Consider the following 17,906-nt stretch of genomic DNA (forward strand, 5'->3'; position numbering starts at 1 on the left):
CGTTTTTTTAAAATTAATTTATTTTTGGCTGCATTGGGTCTTCGTTGCTGCACGTGGGCTTTCTCTAGTTGCGGCGAGCAGGAGCTACTCTTTGTTGCGGTGCGCGGGCTTCTCATTGCGGTGGCTTCTCTTGCTGCAGAGCATGGGCTCTAGGTGCCCAGGCTTCAGTAGTTGGCGGCACGTAGGCTCAGTAGTTGTGGCTCGCAGGCTCTAGAGCACAGGCTCAGTAGTTGTGGTGCATGGGCTTAGCTGCTCCGCAGCATGTGGGAGTTTCCCAGACCAGGGCTCAAACCCATGTCCCCTGCATTGGCAGGCATATTCTTAACCACTGCACCAACAGGGAGGGACGTCCCCAAATATGTTTCTGATTGCCTTTAGATAATACCACTGAACTCTGTAACAAATGACAAAACTCAAAACCTGATTACTTCATCCAGATCAACAGGAATCAATTACATGGGACTGAAGGAATTGATGAATATGATTTATAACTTTATGACTTTGGGAAATATACTAGCTTTAATCTTCGTTTTTCAGAAAAACGTTTTCTCTTATGCTATGATGTACAACAAGTTGATAAGGTATACCTTTGTAAACAAAGATGAAACATTTATCTTTTTCTACCTGTTCCTGCCAAAATTTGGCCTCTCCAGCTGGCCCTCCTGTGGACTTGATGGTTTATTGCAACTGGATTACAACTAGTTATACTAGTAATTGTTTTAATTTGTTCTTTGTTTCCAAATTGTTTATACTTCGTGTCTCCCTGCTGCACTACGACTTTGTGAATATTACTAGCTGCATTACTTATATCCTGTCTGTTTCATAAGATTGTTGTCTCTTACAGTACCCAGTGTGTAACCAGGCCTCCAACAAAATTGATGATGGCTAAACACCCTGAGGAAACAGATCACATTTATGACTCTTATAGAATAACTGTAATAGTGTGATTCTAGGTATGGGAAGGAACAACAAGGGAAAACATTTCCTGGATCATAGTAGACTAGTAAGACAGATGATCCAGAGAATCTTTAATCATCAACAGGGCCTAATCTGGAAACTAGCACCTGGAGTGACACATCAACACAAATTTTCACCTCATCTGGGATGCGCCTCCCAGTGCCGTGGGACAAAATTTGGTCATGAAATGTCTCCCAAATATTGGTCAAATTTCCAACCAAGAGGAGGATCTGAGAAATGGAGTATTTCCCGCTGTATCAGTAAACAAAGGATGTCACACTCATCAGCGATTGCAGCCACCACTGATGTGAGCTGGTGAGCTCTGAGGGAACTCAGGAAGGAAAGAATACCTGCCATCCAGCAGCCATCAGACTGCAGCCACTGCCTACGGTGAGCCCTGAGGAAACTCAGGATGTGAAAACATAGGATATTGGCCCCAGACAGCTGAGGTGCATTTCAAAGGAAAGACTTCAGTGAGCCCAGACTCTTGCATCTTCCCATACGTAGAAAAGCGCTAAATTCCTAAACTTGGGATATCTGGTTTTCTTTAATTAACAATAATCTTTTGATGTTCAGACCACCTGCCCTTTGTTGCAAAACTTCTATATAACCTGGCTCCCCACCTCACCTCCTCGGAGCAGTTCTTTCAGGGTTATTTGAGATGCTGCCTCCTGGGTTTGAAGTCTTAAAAATTCCCGCTGAATAAAACATAACTCTCAACTTTTAGGTTGTGAATATTTTTTAAGTCGACAACTGGAAGGAAAAGGAACCACTGGGCACTTGATGGGGACAGAACTGAGGCCAGCCTGGTGCTCCGTGACAGCTCATTTGCAGACAAGTCCGGTGTGGAAGGCGGCTCCCTTCCATCTGGCAGAAGATGCTTTCCCTGGACCCCACTTCCCAGGCACCCCTGAACCGAACAGGAGGGGAGACCACCGAGTGGCCGCCCTTCAGCCCTTACGTGCCCTCCGTGTGGCTTTGGTGCGGTCACTGCGATGATCTGAGGTGTCTCCGGCAATCACGTCGATGGGAGCACTGAACCGTGGGGAAAGAGCAGGGCTGACTGTGGGCCTGGGCAGGAGAAGCCTGGCCATCAGAGCTCCTCTTTGTTGCTGTCGAAGGGCGAGACCGGAGGCCCTGGAGCCAGAGGGTGCTGTCCTGGCCCGTGGTCGCCAGGTCGCTGGCCGCTGTCCCCCCGGCCCACAGTGGCATAGTCCCACAGGAGCCCACTCTCCACGCCGCGCTGGCGGAGGCTCTCGGTTCCCATGAGCCCCTGTGTTCTCAGGTACCCCTGCTGGCAAAACGGTGGCAGCTTCTGGCGTGTTAGGGCGAACAGGAAACAGGACTCTGCACAAAAGCAAAAGGAGGTCGTGCTGAGAGGTGTGGGGGGAGGTGCAAGGGGAGGGGGTGCAAATGCCCCAGGGGCCTCACCCGGTTCCCTCCATCCCCTGAGCCTGGGAGCTGACTTTTCTGGGTATCTCACGTCTGACCTGGGTAGCCGTGGATCTCATCCCTCCCTGAGGTTCCAAGACTGGGAGGCTACCTCAACATTTTGGAAAAACAAGGCTCCAGAGGAAAGCAAACCAAAGAGACGGCTCAGCTCCCAGAGGTGGGAGGCCCGCATGCTGCTGTGCGTGGCGCCAGCGGGGTGGGCGCTCAGCCACCCGGGAGCAGCCCCTCAGCCTTCTCTTCCAGGAGCCACCCCGGGGGGGCTGGGAACTTGGTGGTCAGTTCCATTTTGAGCTCAGAGTTCCCTGCAAAGATTTATTCCCTCAGCAATGTCTGAGCTGCAAATACTGTGTGTAAAGCACGATTCTAAGCACTGTGGGGGACATAAAGATAAAACTGCTAAACCCTCGTCTGTGCCACAGCAGAAAGCTGGTGTGTAGGTCAAATCTGATCAATGAAGAAAGAGCTGTGGATACGTGTTATCTAGAAATATTAAGAGACAACCAGAAGAGCTCGAAGTCATTCCTTCTGGGGAATGGGAATGGAAGTGGGTAAAAAAGCCTTTTAGCCAAGTACTTATATAACTTTGACTTAAAAAATAAAAAGGATGAAACAGAGGTGGGCTTAATCTTCTAAGGGATTTAGAGACAGGATGGGAAGATGTAGTGAGTGTCAGAAAACCATCGAGTCTCTCGCCTCAGTGAATGGGCACATTACAAAAGGATGCTGTAAGGCTCACACGAGTGACCAGGCTGTGAGGTGCCACAGGAAAACTATTTCCTACCTTACCTCTGACTTATAGTACCGAGGGCCCCTGCCAGAATGGTCCATGACCATCCTCTCTGAGCAGGGAAGATAGCAGATGTGGGAGAGGACGGAGAGGGGCAGTGAGGTGGCCTGTTGGCAAGCACCTCCTATGACATACGTCACCCCTTCTGCAGGGGCCAGGGCGTGGAGAAGCCCAGCAGATCTGGGTCCAGAACTAGCAGCTGCACACCCACTAACCGGGTGGAGGGAAAGCCCACCCTCTGCCAGCTGGCCCTTTGTGGGGAGGACTCCTTCAAGTTCAAGGCAGTGACACTTAGTGGCTTGTACTGTTGAGTGTATCTAGGGAGTAGGAGCCAGGAGGCTGCAAGGCCTGTGATGATGGGTCGGCAGGAGCCGTAACTCAGGGTAGGAATACACTCCCTAACAGGCACTGGCATTTCTGTGTACTCTTGAAACCTCGAGAAACAGACAGAGGTTTTGCAGCTGAGGTCTCTAGGCCTATAGTGGGTAATTTCATGTGTATGGTCAGAGTTTATGTCTGCAGAATGCTAGTACTTCAAAGCTGCTTAGCTCTGCTCTATGAATTACCCCTGTTTGAGCATCTACATATATTTAGACTATTAACTTAAAGTATTGTTTTAAGCCATCTCCCTTAATATATACATTTTAATTTCAAGGTAGACTGAGGGATGAAAGAAGGACACTTGCTCTCTGCCCCGTAGGCCAAGGACTGACTGTCTCTAACCTGGTTTGATATGAATAGTGCGTGATATACAATCACTGTTCAACAGATGTTTGCTGGACAGAAAAAAAGAGTGGGTATCCTGGTAATTCAGGGGGTTAAAAAAAAAAAAGACAAAAATTTGGCTTGTTTTGGTCAGTTCTCCCTCTGGATCGTGAGACTTCTCTCCCCAGGTCCCTCTTTGGGTTTGACTGTCAGAGCTATCTTCCATCCAGTTCACCAATTTTCCCTTCATCTCTGTCTAATGTGCTACTAACCTTGACATTGAGTTTCTAATTACAAATTTATATTTTCATTTCCAGAAGTTCCATTTGGACCTTTCTGAAATCTGCCCAATTTTGGTAGTCCTACCCTTTCATTCCATTTTCAGTAATCTCTCTTTTATTTACTTACAGATTTTGGACATACTCTACATCCTCTCTCTGACCATTCCATTTCCCACAGGCTTTGTAGGTTTCATCCTACAGTGTGTTGCTTCTGCTGACACTCCCTCATGGTAGTTTGTATCCTTACGTGTTAACTGCTTTCTGCTTGGGAGTTCATGTTCCTGGGAACTTTATCTGGGGGAATTCTTTGAGGCCTAGTATTAAGGTATGTGTCCTCACAGAAGACTCACATCGACTTCTGTGATTTCTGCACCACAACGATAGTGTGAACTTTGGCCCCAAACTCATATGAGTGAGGCCTAGTGGATGGAAGTTCTCAGGGGAGATTTCCCCCCCCACTCTACCCAGAGCCAAAAGCATGTGTCTCCTCTGTCTCTCTCGGGAGTGCTTTCTGCCTTCTGCTTTACCCACTGAGATCCCAGCTCTATTTAAAGGTCTCTGTACAGACATCCTACCCCGCTCCAGCCTCGTCTTCCCAGCTCCAAGTGCTGGTCAGTTACCCGGGCTCTAGGCCACTGACAGTCAGCAGGTATCCCTCATCCAGCGGTGGGTTTGTGCTTTTCTTGGTGTTTGGCCTCTGGGGAGTTCCCTTATTTTCCTGCCAGTCTTTTAAAAAAGACATTTTATTCAGTGTTTGCAGGTGTGCTGTACTGGGAGGGGGTTTCTGTGAACACCGAGTCCTCCCGTTGTAGGAGATGGAAGTCTTGGGTCTGGGTTTCTAGACGCGCATCCTAAAGTTCCACAGGGCACGGATCTACCCGGTCTTCTTCACCCTCCAGCTCAGCCCCTTTGTCCTTCCGGAAACTTAAGTTACCTGCATAGAAGCTCCGGAGATCGGTGTCCAAGCAGTTCTCCAGGAAGCGCCTCAGGGGCAGAATGTGCCCCACCGGGGCCGTCCAGTCCGTCAGGAAATCTTCCACGATGTGGTGGATGGCCGTGGGCCGCGGCAGAGGCCAGCCTGCGGGGCGGAACCTCACCTCCTGCTCTGTGGGGAGGAGAAGGGGCGTCATGTCAGAGCCGAGTGCGGGGCTTCCATTCCTGGGGCCATGTCCCGGGTGCCTGCCCCCCAGCCCCTCGCGCTCAGCCTTCCTGATGCACCTCTGCATGGGCCACGGTCAGCCCGTTCAGCTGTCCTTCCGAATGTCTGGAAGGTGGACGTGAGGGAGAGGGACGAGACCAGACTCATCCCCTGCACTGTCAGCGGGCACAACTAAGACCAGTCACTTGAACTTGGTTTGCTTCTAAGACTTATGTGGACTGAGGTCTATTGTGACTGCTTTGAAACTGGCCTTTCTGTGAGGAGACTCGGGGTCCTGCATCCAAGGGGTCTTAGGGCCCCTCTAGTGCAGTTTCCTACCTGGTGGGTGCCCTTCCGTGTGTCCCTGCCACAGGGCACCAAGCCATGACCACCCCTGCCTCGGGAAACTCTGGGAGGTGGCCCATCCCACCCTCGGCAGCTTCCACGATTAGCTGCTCCTTAGTGTGAACGTAAACCTGCGCTCCTGTCACTTCTACCTGTGGACACTACCTCCGCCCCTTGGAACGGCCTCTATTTTTAGATCATCCTCTTCCAGGGGACATCCCTTCAAGTTTGGAAGCAGGAGTCATGTTCCCCAGGTTGGTCATCATTTGGTAGCTACTCCGTGCCGGGCACCATGCTGGCGTTGTGCTGTATCATCTCATTAACCCTCATTCTACAAGGAGGGTGCCATGGCCACCCCCATGTCACACCCGAGCAAGCTGAGGCTCAGCGGGGTGAAGTAACGGTCCAAGGTTACACAGCGAGGAAAGGACGGCCCTGGGACACTGCCCAGCTCTCCTGCTCCCCTCCTGTGCTAACCAGTTCCCCTTCCCTTCCCTGTTCCTTCTAAGAGTCAGTCCCCAGATCCCCGCTCCCCACTCCACGGTCAGCCTCCTTTGGAGACAGCAACAACAGTGCCCCTCTGACGACGTGGTGCCTGGAGGTGATCACGCCGCTCCACACGTGGCCTGCCCAGGTCGACGTGTGGGCCAGAATCTGGGAATAGCATTTATCGTTCTTGGACCATCTGCCCCATTTAGGCTCTAGGCAGAGCCCCTAGCGGCCCCCCTTCTGTCAGCTGAGGGTGCTGCATGACAGCTTAATGGCGCTGGGGTCTGAGGAGTGCCCTCGCTCGGGGGAGAGCGGAGACCCAGCTCACCAGTGGGGAGGTGCCTGTAGTAGTAGATGACAGGATGGAGGAAGTTAGACAGCCAGGCGTCTTCCGTGTGCCCCACAGAGCGGTCATAAAAGAAGACATCCTTGTCGGGCCCAGAGAAGTTCCGGCCGTACTCCATATTGATGACGAAGAGCCCGTGCCTGGCCCTTCTTCCTGTGATTGTCTCCAGCTGGGCCAGCATCTGCATGGGGAACTCCTCCAGGTACGCAAAAGCAGTGGCATTCCTGGGGACAGGGGCAACACGGCGGGGGTAAGAGCCTCAGTGCTGCGGCAGAGGTGACAGGCGTGTGCGTGCGTGTGTGGCGTGTGCGTGCATGTGTGGCGTGTGCGTGCGTGTGTGGCGTGTGCGTGCGTGTGGCGTGTGCTGGCGTGTGTGGCGTGTGCGTGCGTGTGGCGTGTGCTGGCGTGTGTGGCGAGTGCGTGCGTGTGGCGTGTGCGTGCGTGTGTGGCGTGTGCGTGCGTGTGGCGTGTGCTGGCGTGTGTGGCGTGTGCGTGCGTGTGGCGTGTGCTGGCATGTGTGGTGTGTGTGGCGTGTGCGTGCGTGTGTGGCGTGTGCGTGCGTGTGTGGCGTGTGCCTGCCTCTCCTGCCTAGACGCGCCCGTCAAGCGGCGTGCAGACACTGACCAGGCCTGCGCGTCTCACCTGAACATTACTGTTACAGCTGAGCCCTGACTTACACGGGGGAGAGAAGACAAGACGCTGAGTAACCTGAGTGGGTATCTGGGGAGAGGGGGAGCCAGGCTGAGAGACCAGTGATGGAGAAGCCCTAGGAGGGAGCGAACACCTTGGCATGTTCAAGGGACAGGAAGAAGGCCTGTGTGGCTGGAGTGGAGCCGAGGGGGAGGGGACGGGAAGTCGGCAGGGGCGGGTCAAGGAGGGCCGTGTGTGCCACGATGGGAATGTCGGGTGTCACCTGGGCTGGGAAGGGAAGCTGCGGGCCTTGGGAGGATATTGAACAGAGCTGAATTCGAGTGATTCAAGTTTTAAAAGAATCACTCTGGGTCTTCCCTGGTGGCACAGTGGTTAAGAATCCGCCTGCCAATGCAGGGGACACGGGTTCGAGCCCTGGTCCGGGAAGACTCCACATGCCGTGGAGCAACTAAGTCCGTGTGCCACAACTACTGAGCCTGCGCTCTAGAGCCCACGAGCCACAACTGCTGAGCCTGCGTGCCACAAGTACTGAAGCCCGCACGCTGAGAGCCCGTGCTCCGCAACGAAGAGTAGCCCCAACTCACCACAACTAGAAAAAGCCTGCACACACCAGCAGCCAAAAAAAAAAAAAAAAAAAGAATCACTCCGGCCACCATGTTGAGAGCAGACCATGGGGTCAAAGGTGAGAGGCTGGGGCTTCTCTGGTGGCGCAGTGGTTGAGAATCTGCCTGCTAATGCAGGGCACACGGGTTCGAGCCCTGGTCTGGGAAGATCCCACATGCCGCGGAGCAACTAGGCCCATGAGCCACAATTACTGAGCCTGCGCGTCTGGAGCCTGTGCTCCGCAACAAGAGAGGCCGCGATAGTGAGAGGCCCGCGCACCGCGATGAAGAGTGTCCCCTGCTTGCCGCAACTAGAGAAAGCCTTTGCACAGCAACGAAGACCCAACACAACCAAAAATAAATAAATTAAAAAAAAAAAAAAATCTCCAAGGCTTACACCGTTATTAAAAAAAAAAAAAAAAAAGGTGAGAGGCTGCTGTATCAGTGCAGGTGAGAGATGCTCATGGTCCAGACCAAGGTGGCAGTGGGGGCGCTAGTGAGAGGCAGATTCTAGACACAGTTTGAAGGTAGAGCTGATGGGACCTACGGATGCTGTGAATGCGGTGAATGGGTATGAAAGAGAGAGGAGTCAAGGGTGATGGGGGTTTTGCTCTGAGCACCGCTGAGTTTCCTGCATGTCCCTGAACTTAATGTGCTGCTGCACTCACTGGCTTTGGACCAGGCTGTTCCCTCTGAGAACCAGCCCCACCGCTCACCACCCTCAGCTCTTCTCCCTTCCCTGCTCTGCATGGTTTCCTTCTCAGGGAGCGTCCTCTGTGATCTGCTGCTTATCACTTGATTGATAAGGAGCCGACATGGTCTGGCCCAAGGAGCTCTTACACCCACGCAGGTGGTGATCCGTCATCACTGCAGTTCACTGCTCATCTGTTTGGTACCAGACGCTTTTCTACCAGTTACCTTTACTCCTTCCTACAGTCCTGCAAGGTAGGTATTATTAGCTCTATCTTGCAGATGAGAGAAAGGCTCAGAGAGACTAACTAACTTGCCCCAGATCACATGGGTGGAAAGTGGCAAAGCTGCAGCACACCCACGTGTCTGTCTGTCTGTCCGTCAGTAGAGCTTGTGGTGTTGATTTCACTGATTTCCCCAGAACAGACTGATCCCCACCCTCCCTGCCCACCCCACCAGCCATCTTCATCTTAGCAAAGAACCACTGGGCTCTTCCACACATGCAACAGGAAGGGAAGAGCAAGACGGGGTGGGAGGGGGAGGGGCAATGGGAAGGCGAGGGCTGGACTACTCACTCCTTCAACAGGACCACGTCGGCCAGCACACTGAACATCTGGTAGAGCCCAGAAGCCTCGTTGACGCGCCGGATGATGGCACTGGCCAGCTGCGTGATGGGGTGCTGGGTGGAGGGCCAGGTGACGCCGTGATGACGCTGCTCCAGCAGCCGGTGGACGGCACGCACTGAAATGGCCAGAGGGAGGAATGCCATGCTGCCCTTAAGATGTTATCTTTCACCTCCGGGGAGTGGGGGGCGACGCAGAGCCCCACCAGCTCTGCACTCAGGACACGCTTGTATGCGCGGCTCCAAGAAGATGCCTTTAGAACAGGGTCCGCACGTGTGTGCTGAAAAGGGCTGGATGGGAAGTGTTTCTGGCTTTGCAGCCCAGACGGTCTCTCTCACTTGACTCAATTCTGCCTCTGGTGGGAAAGCAGCCACAGAAGACCGCGAAATGAACGGGCACGGCTGGATTTGGTCCCCAGGCCCGAGACTGCCTGCTTCTGCTTTAGGCCACCTGCATACGGAAGTCCTGCCACTGTCACCTCACATGTGGTGCGTCCAAACCAGACCCAGAGCCTTCCTCTGCAACCTCTCCCCTCCCCCCAGTCCCCATGTCTATCAGAGACTCCCAAATGGAAAACCTTTGACTGCTCCCCCTCCTTCACAGCCGAAAGCCACATCTGTTACTAAGTTCTACTTTGAGATGCTCTGTATATCTCTGGAAGGACAGAAAAGCAACAGCCATCTCAAACAACAGGGGGACATTTTCTGTGTACCTGGGGCTGCCCTTACACAGCTGTGACACTGGGGCACCACACACAGGTGCCTGCTCCTCGAAATGAATCAACACAACACCCAAATCCGGTAACAGCGAGGACACAGACAGCCAGTTCACGCGCTGGGAGACTGGGTCGACCAACGGTCACAGGAAAGGATGTTCAGCCTCACGAGACAGACAGACAGACATCTGGTTCTCTGGAGGAAACAAGGTTATGCTGCGTTTTGTGAAAGGATGAGGAATTACACAGCTAGGGAAGTGTGGGAAGGGGGCCTGACAAAAGCAGCATGGGTGCAAAGACATAAAACCTTGAGAAACTGGCACATTCTGAAAAGGAGGCGAGGGCCAGGCTGGGCAGGCGAGCTGGTGCCGGCTGCACGAAACTCCGGATGCCATGCCGAGGGCCTGGCTGGGGAGCCCCTGGAGGTTTTTCTGTTTAAAGAACAGTGTTCTGGTGGGTACCGGAGTGTCTGGATGGGAAGCCAGAGGGACCAATGGCAGGAAGACCAGTCAGGAGAGACCAAGAGGTCCCAAGTCAGGCAAGTGAGGCTGGGATGGACTGGAGAGAGACAGGAGGGGGAGGGGCAGGGTTCCCAGCAGGCCCTACCTTCTGAGGTTACCATCTTTCATCTTGCTTTACTCTGGCTTGCTGTTTTCTACTTGTCTCCCTTGGGGACCTGTTTTTCAGCTGAATGATGAGCAAGGTCGGGCAGGATGTAGTGTGTACAGTCACACTGCCCCTCCCTCTAGTGGGGTCCCCAGCTAGTAGGAATGACCACAGCTCTTGGTGGCCTGTCCATCCAGGATTGTTTCCCACTTGCCTGAAGCTTAGTGGTGGTCAGCTGGGAGCCTCAAAGTCAGACAGGTGTGGATTCAAATGCCACCTCTGCCATCCACTGGCTGGGTGACTTTGGGTAAGTGACTTAACTTCTCTGTGCCCCAGTTTCCTTCTATGAAAAATGGAATTGAAATAACAGGATGTCTCTTATGGGGCTGTTGGGAGAATTAAGAATGTGAGCTGGGGAAAGATGAGGGGACAGAGGGAAGCAAGAGAGATGGGGCAGTACCTGTCAGGACAGCAGGTGCAGGAAGGGTGACATGCAGGGGAACGTGAGGAGGGTTTCTTGCTGGGGACACAGCTGGAGAGATGACTCTTCCCATTCTGTGTGTGTGTGTGTGTGTGTTCCATTTGCAAATATTTTGGTAAACAGACAGCTAACATTCTCGGTTTCTTTCCCTGACCACATGCAAGGGGTATAAAACATATCATCTGGAAATCAACAGCAAAGCATGATTATCTTTCCCTGTCAAACTGGAAGTAGAGTGAAATGCAAAAAGTAGCATTAAGGCAAGTGAGGCATCAAATTAAATATAGAAACATCAGGATGAAGGACCCTTATGGTGTTTTCATGGTCAAATTAACTGGCCCATGTAACACTCGTCATGCAATAAAGCACCCATCCAACGGGCTACCCAGAGCGCAGAAAATTGGTACCCTTAGTACCGAGAGTTTTGAAAGAGAGCTGATATAATCTAGTTGCAATTTTTATTGAAATTTGTTGGTACCCAAAGAGTCTATGTGTACGTAATGCTTTACAGCTCCACGGTCTCCAGATATTACCTTATTTAGTCCTTACAACAGCTCTATGGGGTGGAGAATTCACCTCATTTACAACTCTGGCATCTGGGAGGGCCAACAGAGGCTTAGGGAGGTTATGAAGCCTCACCCCTGAGACCGCCCAGCTGCTTCCCCAGGTTAGCAGCCCCAACCAAGCTCAGCATCCTTGCCAATCATGGTGACACGGGTAACACGCCACCCCCAGATGTACTTACTTTTACACCTTATCTGGTACTTCTCTAGATGTGTCCTCAGACCAAGAAAACCCACTGCCGCCTGCCCCACAGGGAATCTGTGACAATCAACTGCTGATAAGTAATCCCTTTAAGGCTGCTTTAAGGGAATCAGGCGTGTCTTTACAAACCCTGGGGACAGTTCTGTCTGGGGACAGCGGCCCTCTCTGCCGGGCTCACCTGTGTATCGGAATCCATGGATGAAGCCCCCAGCAGATTTCCGGTAATCCACGGAGTGGCTGGCTGTCCCCAGGACAAAGAGGCCCCGGCTCCCTTTGGACTCATAGCTGGCTTTGACCAGGGGGTACTTCTTGCTGAGCTCACCCCCTGCAGAGAGTCGGAGGGACCTGTGAGTGGAAAGGGCTGTGAATAAAATCGCTGCTATGTATGAAACACCTTTTACAGGCTTGGCACTGAGCTAAGTGCTTACATTCCTGCTCAAATTTTAACCACACCATGACCCTAGGAGGCGCGTATGACGATGGCCATTTAGCAGACAGAGTAACTGAGGTTCACGTTAAAGATGTGGTGGGTCAGGGACAGAGCCAGGATTCAAGCCGCACTGGAGGCTGGGCTCTGGGTCCCTGTGTGACCTGATGGCACAGGAGGATCTGCTCAAGCCCTCTGGCGTCTCCTTGTCCACCTGGGCCTTGACCAGAGGGCTTTGCTGAGAGATCCAGCTCCTCCCCTCCGTTCGGACTCACTTGCTGAAAATGGAGAAGTCGAAGTTCCAGCCCAGGCAGCGGATGACCCGGTCGTAGGCCACGCGCAAGGCGAAGTTGTCGTTATCGTCCTGGGGGAGGGGGACGGCGTCGGCACTCCGGTTGCCTTCCTCCAGGAAGAATTTCAGGGTGATGTGGAACTTGCCCTCGTGGTCCTTCACAATGGCCAGATCCGTCAGGTCAGACTCGAGCAGCCCGTCCAGGGACTTCAGTTGGTATGTGTCCAACAGGCCATTGTTGATGGCCCTGGGGCCCAAGGGGAATGTCAGGAGAGAGAAAGAAGTCTGTGCCGGGTAAGGGAGCCTCAGGGACCAGGGTGGGGGTCAGGGGCTGGCAGCACAGCACACACAGTACCTGCCCAGCATACCTGAGGTCGCCGACGTAGTGGGTGGCCCAGGAGAGCCGGACCCGGGAGCGGCTCAGCATGTGGATAAAGTTGGTGACACCCAAGATGTTCTCCGCCGTCTCAAAGGCCGAGTTTCCCCGGCCCAGGATCAGCACATTCTGACCCACGAAGTCCTTGGGATCCACGGACACGGACTCATAACCATCCACGTATTCAGAGCCAGGGAAGTCAACCTGGTTGGGGACTGACAAGCCGGTGGCCACGAGAAGGACGCTGCAGGTGGGGGACAGAGGGAGGATGGCTTAGCCTCTTAGCTATGAGACCACGAAGTGAAAATCCCTCTTTGGACCTGCCGCCTGGCTCACCCGCCTCACCCAGACTGCTGGCTCCTAAAAGAAAGCAGGTCATTCATTTATTCACCCACCTCCTGACCTGTCCCAGTGCATCGGAGACTTTACCCTGGCCTCTCACTGAGTGATCCAGTGGGTGCAGTTTCCTTTACACCTTCCTGGGATTATACCAAACGTGAGAATTAGTTTTACTTTCTGACTTTGGAGAGAGTGACGCCATGAGAAATGGAATAATTCACTTAATTTTGAACATGGCAGCCTCACCAAGTACCACCCTAGTCATGAAAATGAAACTATACGTTCTGCTTCCCCCTTTCTTACTTGCCTGGCAGATGCAGAATCTGCTGAGTGGTGATTGTGTATGAGGCCCTGTACTAAGTGCTTTCTGCCTCATCTTACTGCTCAAAGCAGCTCTGCACTGGTGTTATTCGGCCTGCTCTACAGGCGAGGAGATGCAGGCTCCACGTGGGCCCACGACCTCCACAGCTCCTTAGACAGCAGAGCCAGAATCTGACCACAGGTCAGCCTAATTCCAGAGTCTTGCTCTTTCTGCTGGTGGGGATTACAATCCTGTGGTGGACAAGCTGGGAGCTGGACCCTGTCGGCCTGCAGAGGAACGGTTTGATCACAAGGTAGTTTCGAAAACAGGACTGGGTGGCCTGGAGAAGCCTCTGTGGCCCCTTGCTTTCTGGCCTGTCCACTTGCTCACATCTGAATCCCCTACACCGTAGCACTGCTGCCTAAGATGCGAGGGTCCAAACTGCCCCAACCCTTCTCTCCTTGGGCTGTAACAAGCAAGGAGCAAGGCTGAGCCTCTGGCAAAAGGCATGAGAAAATGAACCGTGATCGAGCACCTGCCTGGAGCCAGGTGCTAGGCTGACGGCCGGGAAGGGAGAGGCAGTCGGGCACAGCGTTAAGAACACAGGCTTCAGAGTCAGGAAGATGTGAGCTCAAGTGGCAGCTGCGCCCCTTATTAGCTGTGTGACACAGCACCGGTTACTTAACTTCTCTGAGCCTCAGTTCTTCATCCATAAAATGGGGATCAGTGAACCTCCTTCAAAGGGTCCTTGTGAGGATTAGACGAACACAGAATAACATATAACTCTGAATTTGGGTTCTCTACACTATGCTAATCTTTCTCCCAAGTCAAAGCGAGCTAAAACTGAATCCTGGCAGCACTGCCTGTTGGCCCTCCCTCTCATTCAGTTCAGAAATCCTACTGAGCCTGTCTAACACTTGCTGGACACTTGCCAGCATTTCTCAGAATGTATTTTGGGGAACACAAGTTCTAGGAGATGCTCTACAAAAAGGGTTTTGTGGGTGCATAAGCTCAGACAATGCTCAATACCCAATGTTGGAGTCCTTCAGTGAATGTGAAGATACTGAAGACCGAAAAACCCTGGAGGAAAGAAATGGTCAGAATGTTCAAGTATGTACATACATTTCTAGGAAACACTTGGTAAATGATGGCTGAACTGAACCTCTTAGCACTGGATTTCAGTGGGAGCAAGGGATGGTCAGAAATGCCTCTTTTCTCCCATTTCTCCCACACCTACGGGCCAACCAATGGGTTTCCTTCTTCCAGGGAAGGCACTGGCTTCAGCAGGTGAGCTCTGGAGCCTGGTTCCTTACCTACACTGGTATGCCTGTCCCTTCTGGTCGGTCAGGATGAAGTAATGGCCATTCCAGGCCCGTTGATCCTTGTTCAGAGTGACGTGAGCAATGGTTGTGTTGTACAGCACGTGGAGCCCCAGCCGGTCTGCGAAGTCGCCCAGGTAGCGCACCATGTCGCCGGCATCGGGGAAGTAAGCGTTGGAGTAGTGTCTGAAGAGCAGCCGGGGGTCGTGGCTGAGCAGAGAGTTCCAGTCATGGCGGAGGTTGAACTCGGCGTTGGCCTTGCCTGTGTACCGCTTGTTGATGCTGATGAGCTTGCGGTGCCGGGGGTAGCGCGTGAAGAAGCTGCCCGGTCCCGGGGCGCGTTCGAACACGGCGTAGTCCCTGCCGGCCCGCTGCAGGAAGTAGGCCATCTGCAGCCCCGCGGGCCCGGCACCCAGGACACAGTAGTCCCGGTGCGCGGGCACCGAGGCTTGGGCGGGGCACGGGGAGAGAGCCGGGTGCAGGGCGATGGTCAGGAGCAGCCCTGGGAGGCCCCACAGCAGGGCCGCGGCGGAGAGGCCCATCCTACGGCAGACCAGAGAGGTGAGGCCTCGGACCACGAAGGCCCCTCGAGGCCCGCGGACGTGAGCCAGGAACTGGGGGCCCAGAAAGGCAGGGGCTTGCCGGAGCGCTCACTGCGACTTGGGGCACAGCCAGGACCAGAACCCAAGGACCTCTGAACTCATTTGCCCTGACTCCATCGTTTCAAGCTCGGATCTGGGCTCCCCCCAGGAGTCCCCAGCCCCTCCATCTCCCTCAGGACCTTAGTTCCCAAGGGCGCCAGACTCCTTATTGCCATGGTAATAAGAGGCTGGGTGTTTTCTCCAATTTCCCCTAATTCCAGGGATGCCCAACACCCCGCTAGGGCCTCCCAAGGCCAGACCCTCGAGGGTCACGTCTTTTTGGCCACGCCCCCGCGCTCCGGCCTCCAGCCTGAAGGAGGTGTCTGCAGGCACCCCGTCCCACACCCGGGTCTCTTGGGTCACGTGACAGGGATGCCCCAGCACACCTGCCCGCGGAGCAGCGCGAGGCCACCCTCCTTCGGGCGCGCTGAATCAGGGAGCCGCTCCCCACGCGTGCGCGGTGCCCACGCCCGCAGCTTCCGCCTCCCCGGCCCGCCAGTCCACCCCCGGCACAGAGCTCGAACCTCCCAGCCGCTCCGTAGACAGCCCGCAGCCAAGTGAGGCCGCGCTCGGCCTGTCCGCGCCACGGCAGCGGCCCCGCCCCTCCCGCCCCGCCAATGGCAGGGGGCGGGGTCACGTGGCGGCGCGCGTCATGCGGGCTGGGCTGCCGGGTCCTGGGCTCCGGATAGCTCGCGAGAGTCGCGCACGTGCTGCTCCGCCGGCCGGCGCGCGCTGGCAGGTGGTGGCCCGAGTGAAGATCAAATCTGGCAAGTGGCTTGGGGCTCTTTAAAGCTGTGTCTTTCCACGTGTAAGGGAGGCACGGGAGCAGACGACTTTTGGAGATAATCCCGGCTGTTACACTCCATTACGGTAGCCAAAGACTAGTTGGGTAGTCAGTACTTTGGGACCGGAAACCAGGTTAATGAAGCCAGGACAGATAAACAAATTAACTCGTGTTCGCTACAATGATTGTCTATTGTTTACTAAGAAACAGGACTGACTGGATCTTCCACCAGAACAGGAAGGCCAGGGATTGTTTCCAATATAATGTAAATAGCTGACTGGCCAAATGGAATTTAGGGGTGATTTGCTTAAGGTCACACAGTTAATAAGTGGAGTGTGACATTAAAACCCCCATTTATACTCCAAATTATGAGCTCTTCCAGAAAGCTCGAGGACTGTAACGAAGCGGTAGGGGAGGGAGGCCGGCATATATGTGATTTTGATGAAGGGGTATGTGCAATCAAGCACACATCTTGGTAGAAGGTTGCTGCTGTTCACAAGGAATTAACAGCTTAGTTAATGGTTTTAGTTCTCTATGGGAAAATGCAAGAAACTGGGTTCAGAAGATTTTCTCTTGAAAATATCTGCCTGAAGGCCGGTTCTGCCACTTTTCTTAGAGTAAAAAGCTCCTCCTCCCAATCCTCATCCTGAATTCCTTCAGGGTATATTGTAGGTCAGCAACTGCAGTGGCTAATGACTTGATTCTTGTAGAACTGGGCAGTAGGTTACATTCTTTATTTTACAATTGCTTCCCTTTCAGTCTTAATTTCGACCAAGGTTTGGGAGGCATTCTGTGACTGATTTGTCACATGGTGCTAGGAATGCTCATTCCCAGGCCAGGCACAATTTACTGATAGGCCACTCCATGTACTGTTACTGGACTAGGCCCTGTTAACAGTAGCCAAAAGCCTCTGGACCACCTGTCTTACTAGTCTGTTATGGTTCAGGAAATGGTTCCCGCCTGTTGTTTCTTCCCATATCTAGAGTTAGACTATTACAATCATTGATCTTATAGAATTGTATGTTTGTAATTGTTTCAAGTCACCTAGTCATCATTATTTTTATTGGAGGCTCTGTCACGCATTTGGTAGTGCAAGAAACAATACTCGTATAAAATAGGCAGAATATGTGTAATACAGCTAGCAACATTAATACACTCATAAGTAAGTATTTAAGCTAAGAACTTTTAATTAGGTGCAGCCCCTTATCTCCCCAGGTCACCTGACCAGTCTGTTCTGCCCCCATCACTGTCTTTCAGGGAAATGGCATATTGGCATTGTACATAAAGTTCACCAAAGATGTCTGCAAGTACAGGGCGAGTGGAGGGTCACTGTGACCCCTTACAGGATTGAGAAATGAATGTTTTCTTCCAAGGAGTTGCTGGCACCAGAAGAAAAATTGATCTTTATGGTTGAGCAGGCATTTCTGCCATAGGGGAGATCTGGTTAATGCATAATGTGGATGCACAATGCACACTAGAGGGGAGGAAGGAGGTTGAAAGACAGAGAAAATGTTTTATGTTGTAATTTTTCTTGTCTTGCCTTAAAATGTGAATTTTTATTTCATCATTGGTAACGTAAACAAAGTGGCCTATGATAGCTCAGTGTAAAGACACTTAAACACAAATCCACTGCTCATGCCCAGCAATGGTGGCCAAAGTGGAGGCAACATGGAGGAGGACAGGGTGACCCTGAACTGCCATTCAAGTGAACTGGGTGACCAGGGCTGGCTTTCTAGAGGTGGCATGTGGATCCTGCATGAGATTTACATGGGGAGAACACAGCGCAAGTATAGG

The 17,906-nt window shown here is 53.0% G+C and overlaps 1 protein-coding gene across 2 annotated transcripts; it reads right to left on the bottom strand.

The window, feature by feature from the left end:
• Positions 1 to 7: 7 nt before the first annotated feature.
• On the bottom strand, positions 8 to 15,907 carry FOXRED2 (FAD dependent oxidoreductase domain containing 2). Of its 2 annotated transcripts, none has more exons than XM_059934830.1 (9): positions 15,853 to 15,907; positions 14,682 to 15,230; positions 12,721 to 12,972; positions 12,336 to 12,599; positions 11,812 to 11,978; positions 9,019 to 9,184; positions 6,483 to 6,724; positions 5,117 to 5,287; positions 8 to 2,304 (listed from the first exon to the last, which is right to left on the bottom strand). In XM_059934830.1, exons 2-9 carry the CDS (start codon positions 15,227 to 15,229, stop codon positions 2,051 to 2,053), a joined length of 2,064 nt encoding a protein of 687 aa, XP_059790813.1. In that variant the 5' UTR covers position 15,230; positions 15,853 to 15,907; the 3' UTR covers positions 8 to 2,050. The 2 variants fall into 2 exon arrangements, with proteins under 2 accessions (XP_059790813.1, XP_059790812.1); XM_059934829.1 differs by lacking the exon at positions 15,853 to 15,907 and adding an exon at positions 15,715 to 15,838.
• Between the last annotated feature and the right edge of the window lie 1,999 nt (positions 15,908 to 17,906).

Source organism: Balaenoptera ricei, chromosome 10, assembly GCF_028023285.1.
Source record: "Balaenoptera ricei isolate mBalRic1 chromosome 10, mBalRic1.hap2, whole genome shotgun sequence".
Taxonomy (NCBI): Eukaryota; Metazoa; Chordata; class Mammalia; order Artiodactyla; family Balaenopteridae; genus Balaenoptera; species Balaenoptera ricei.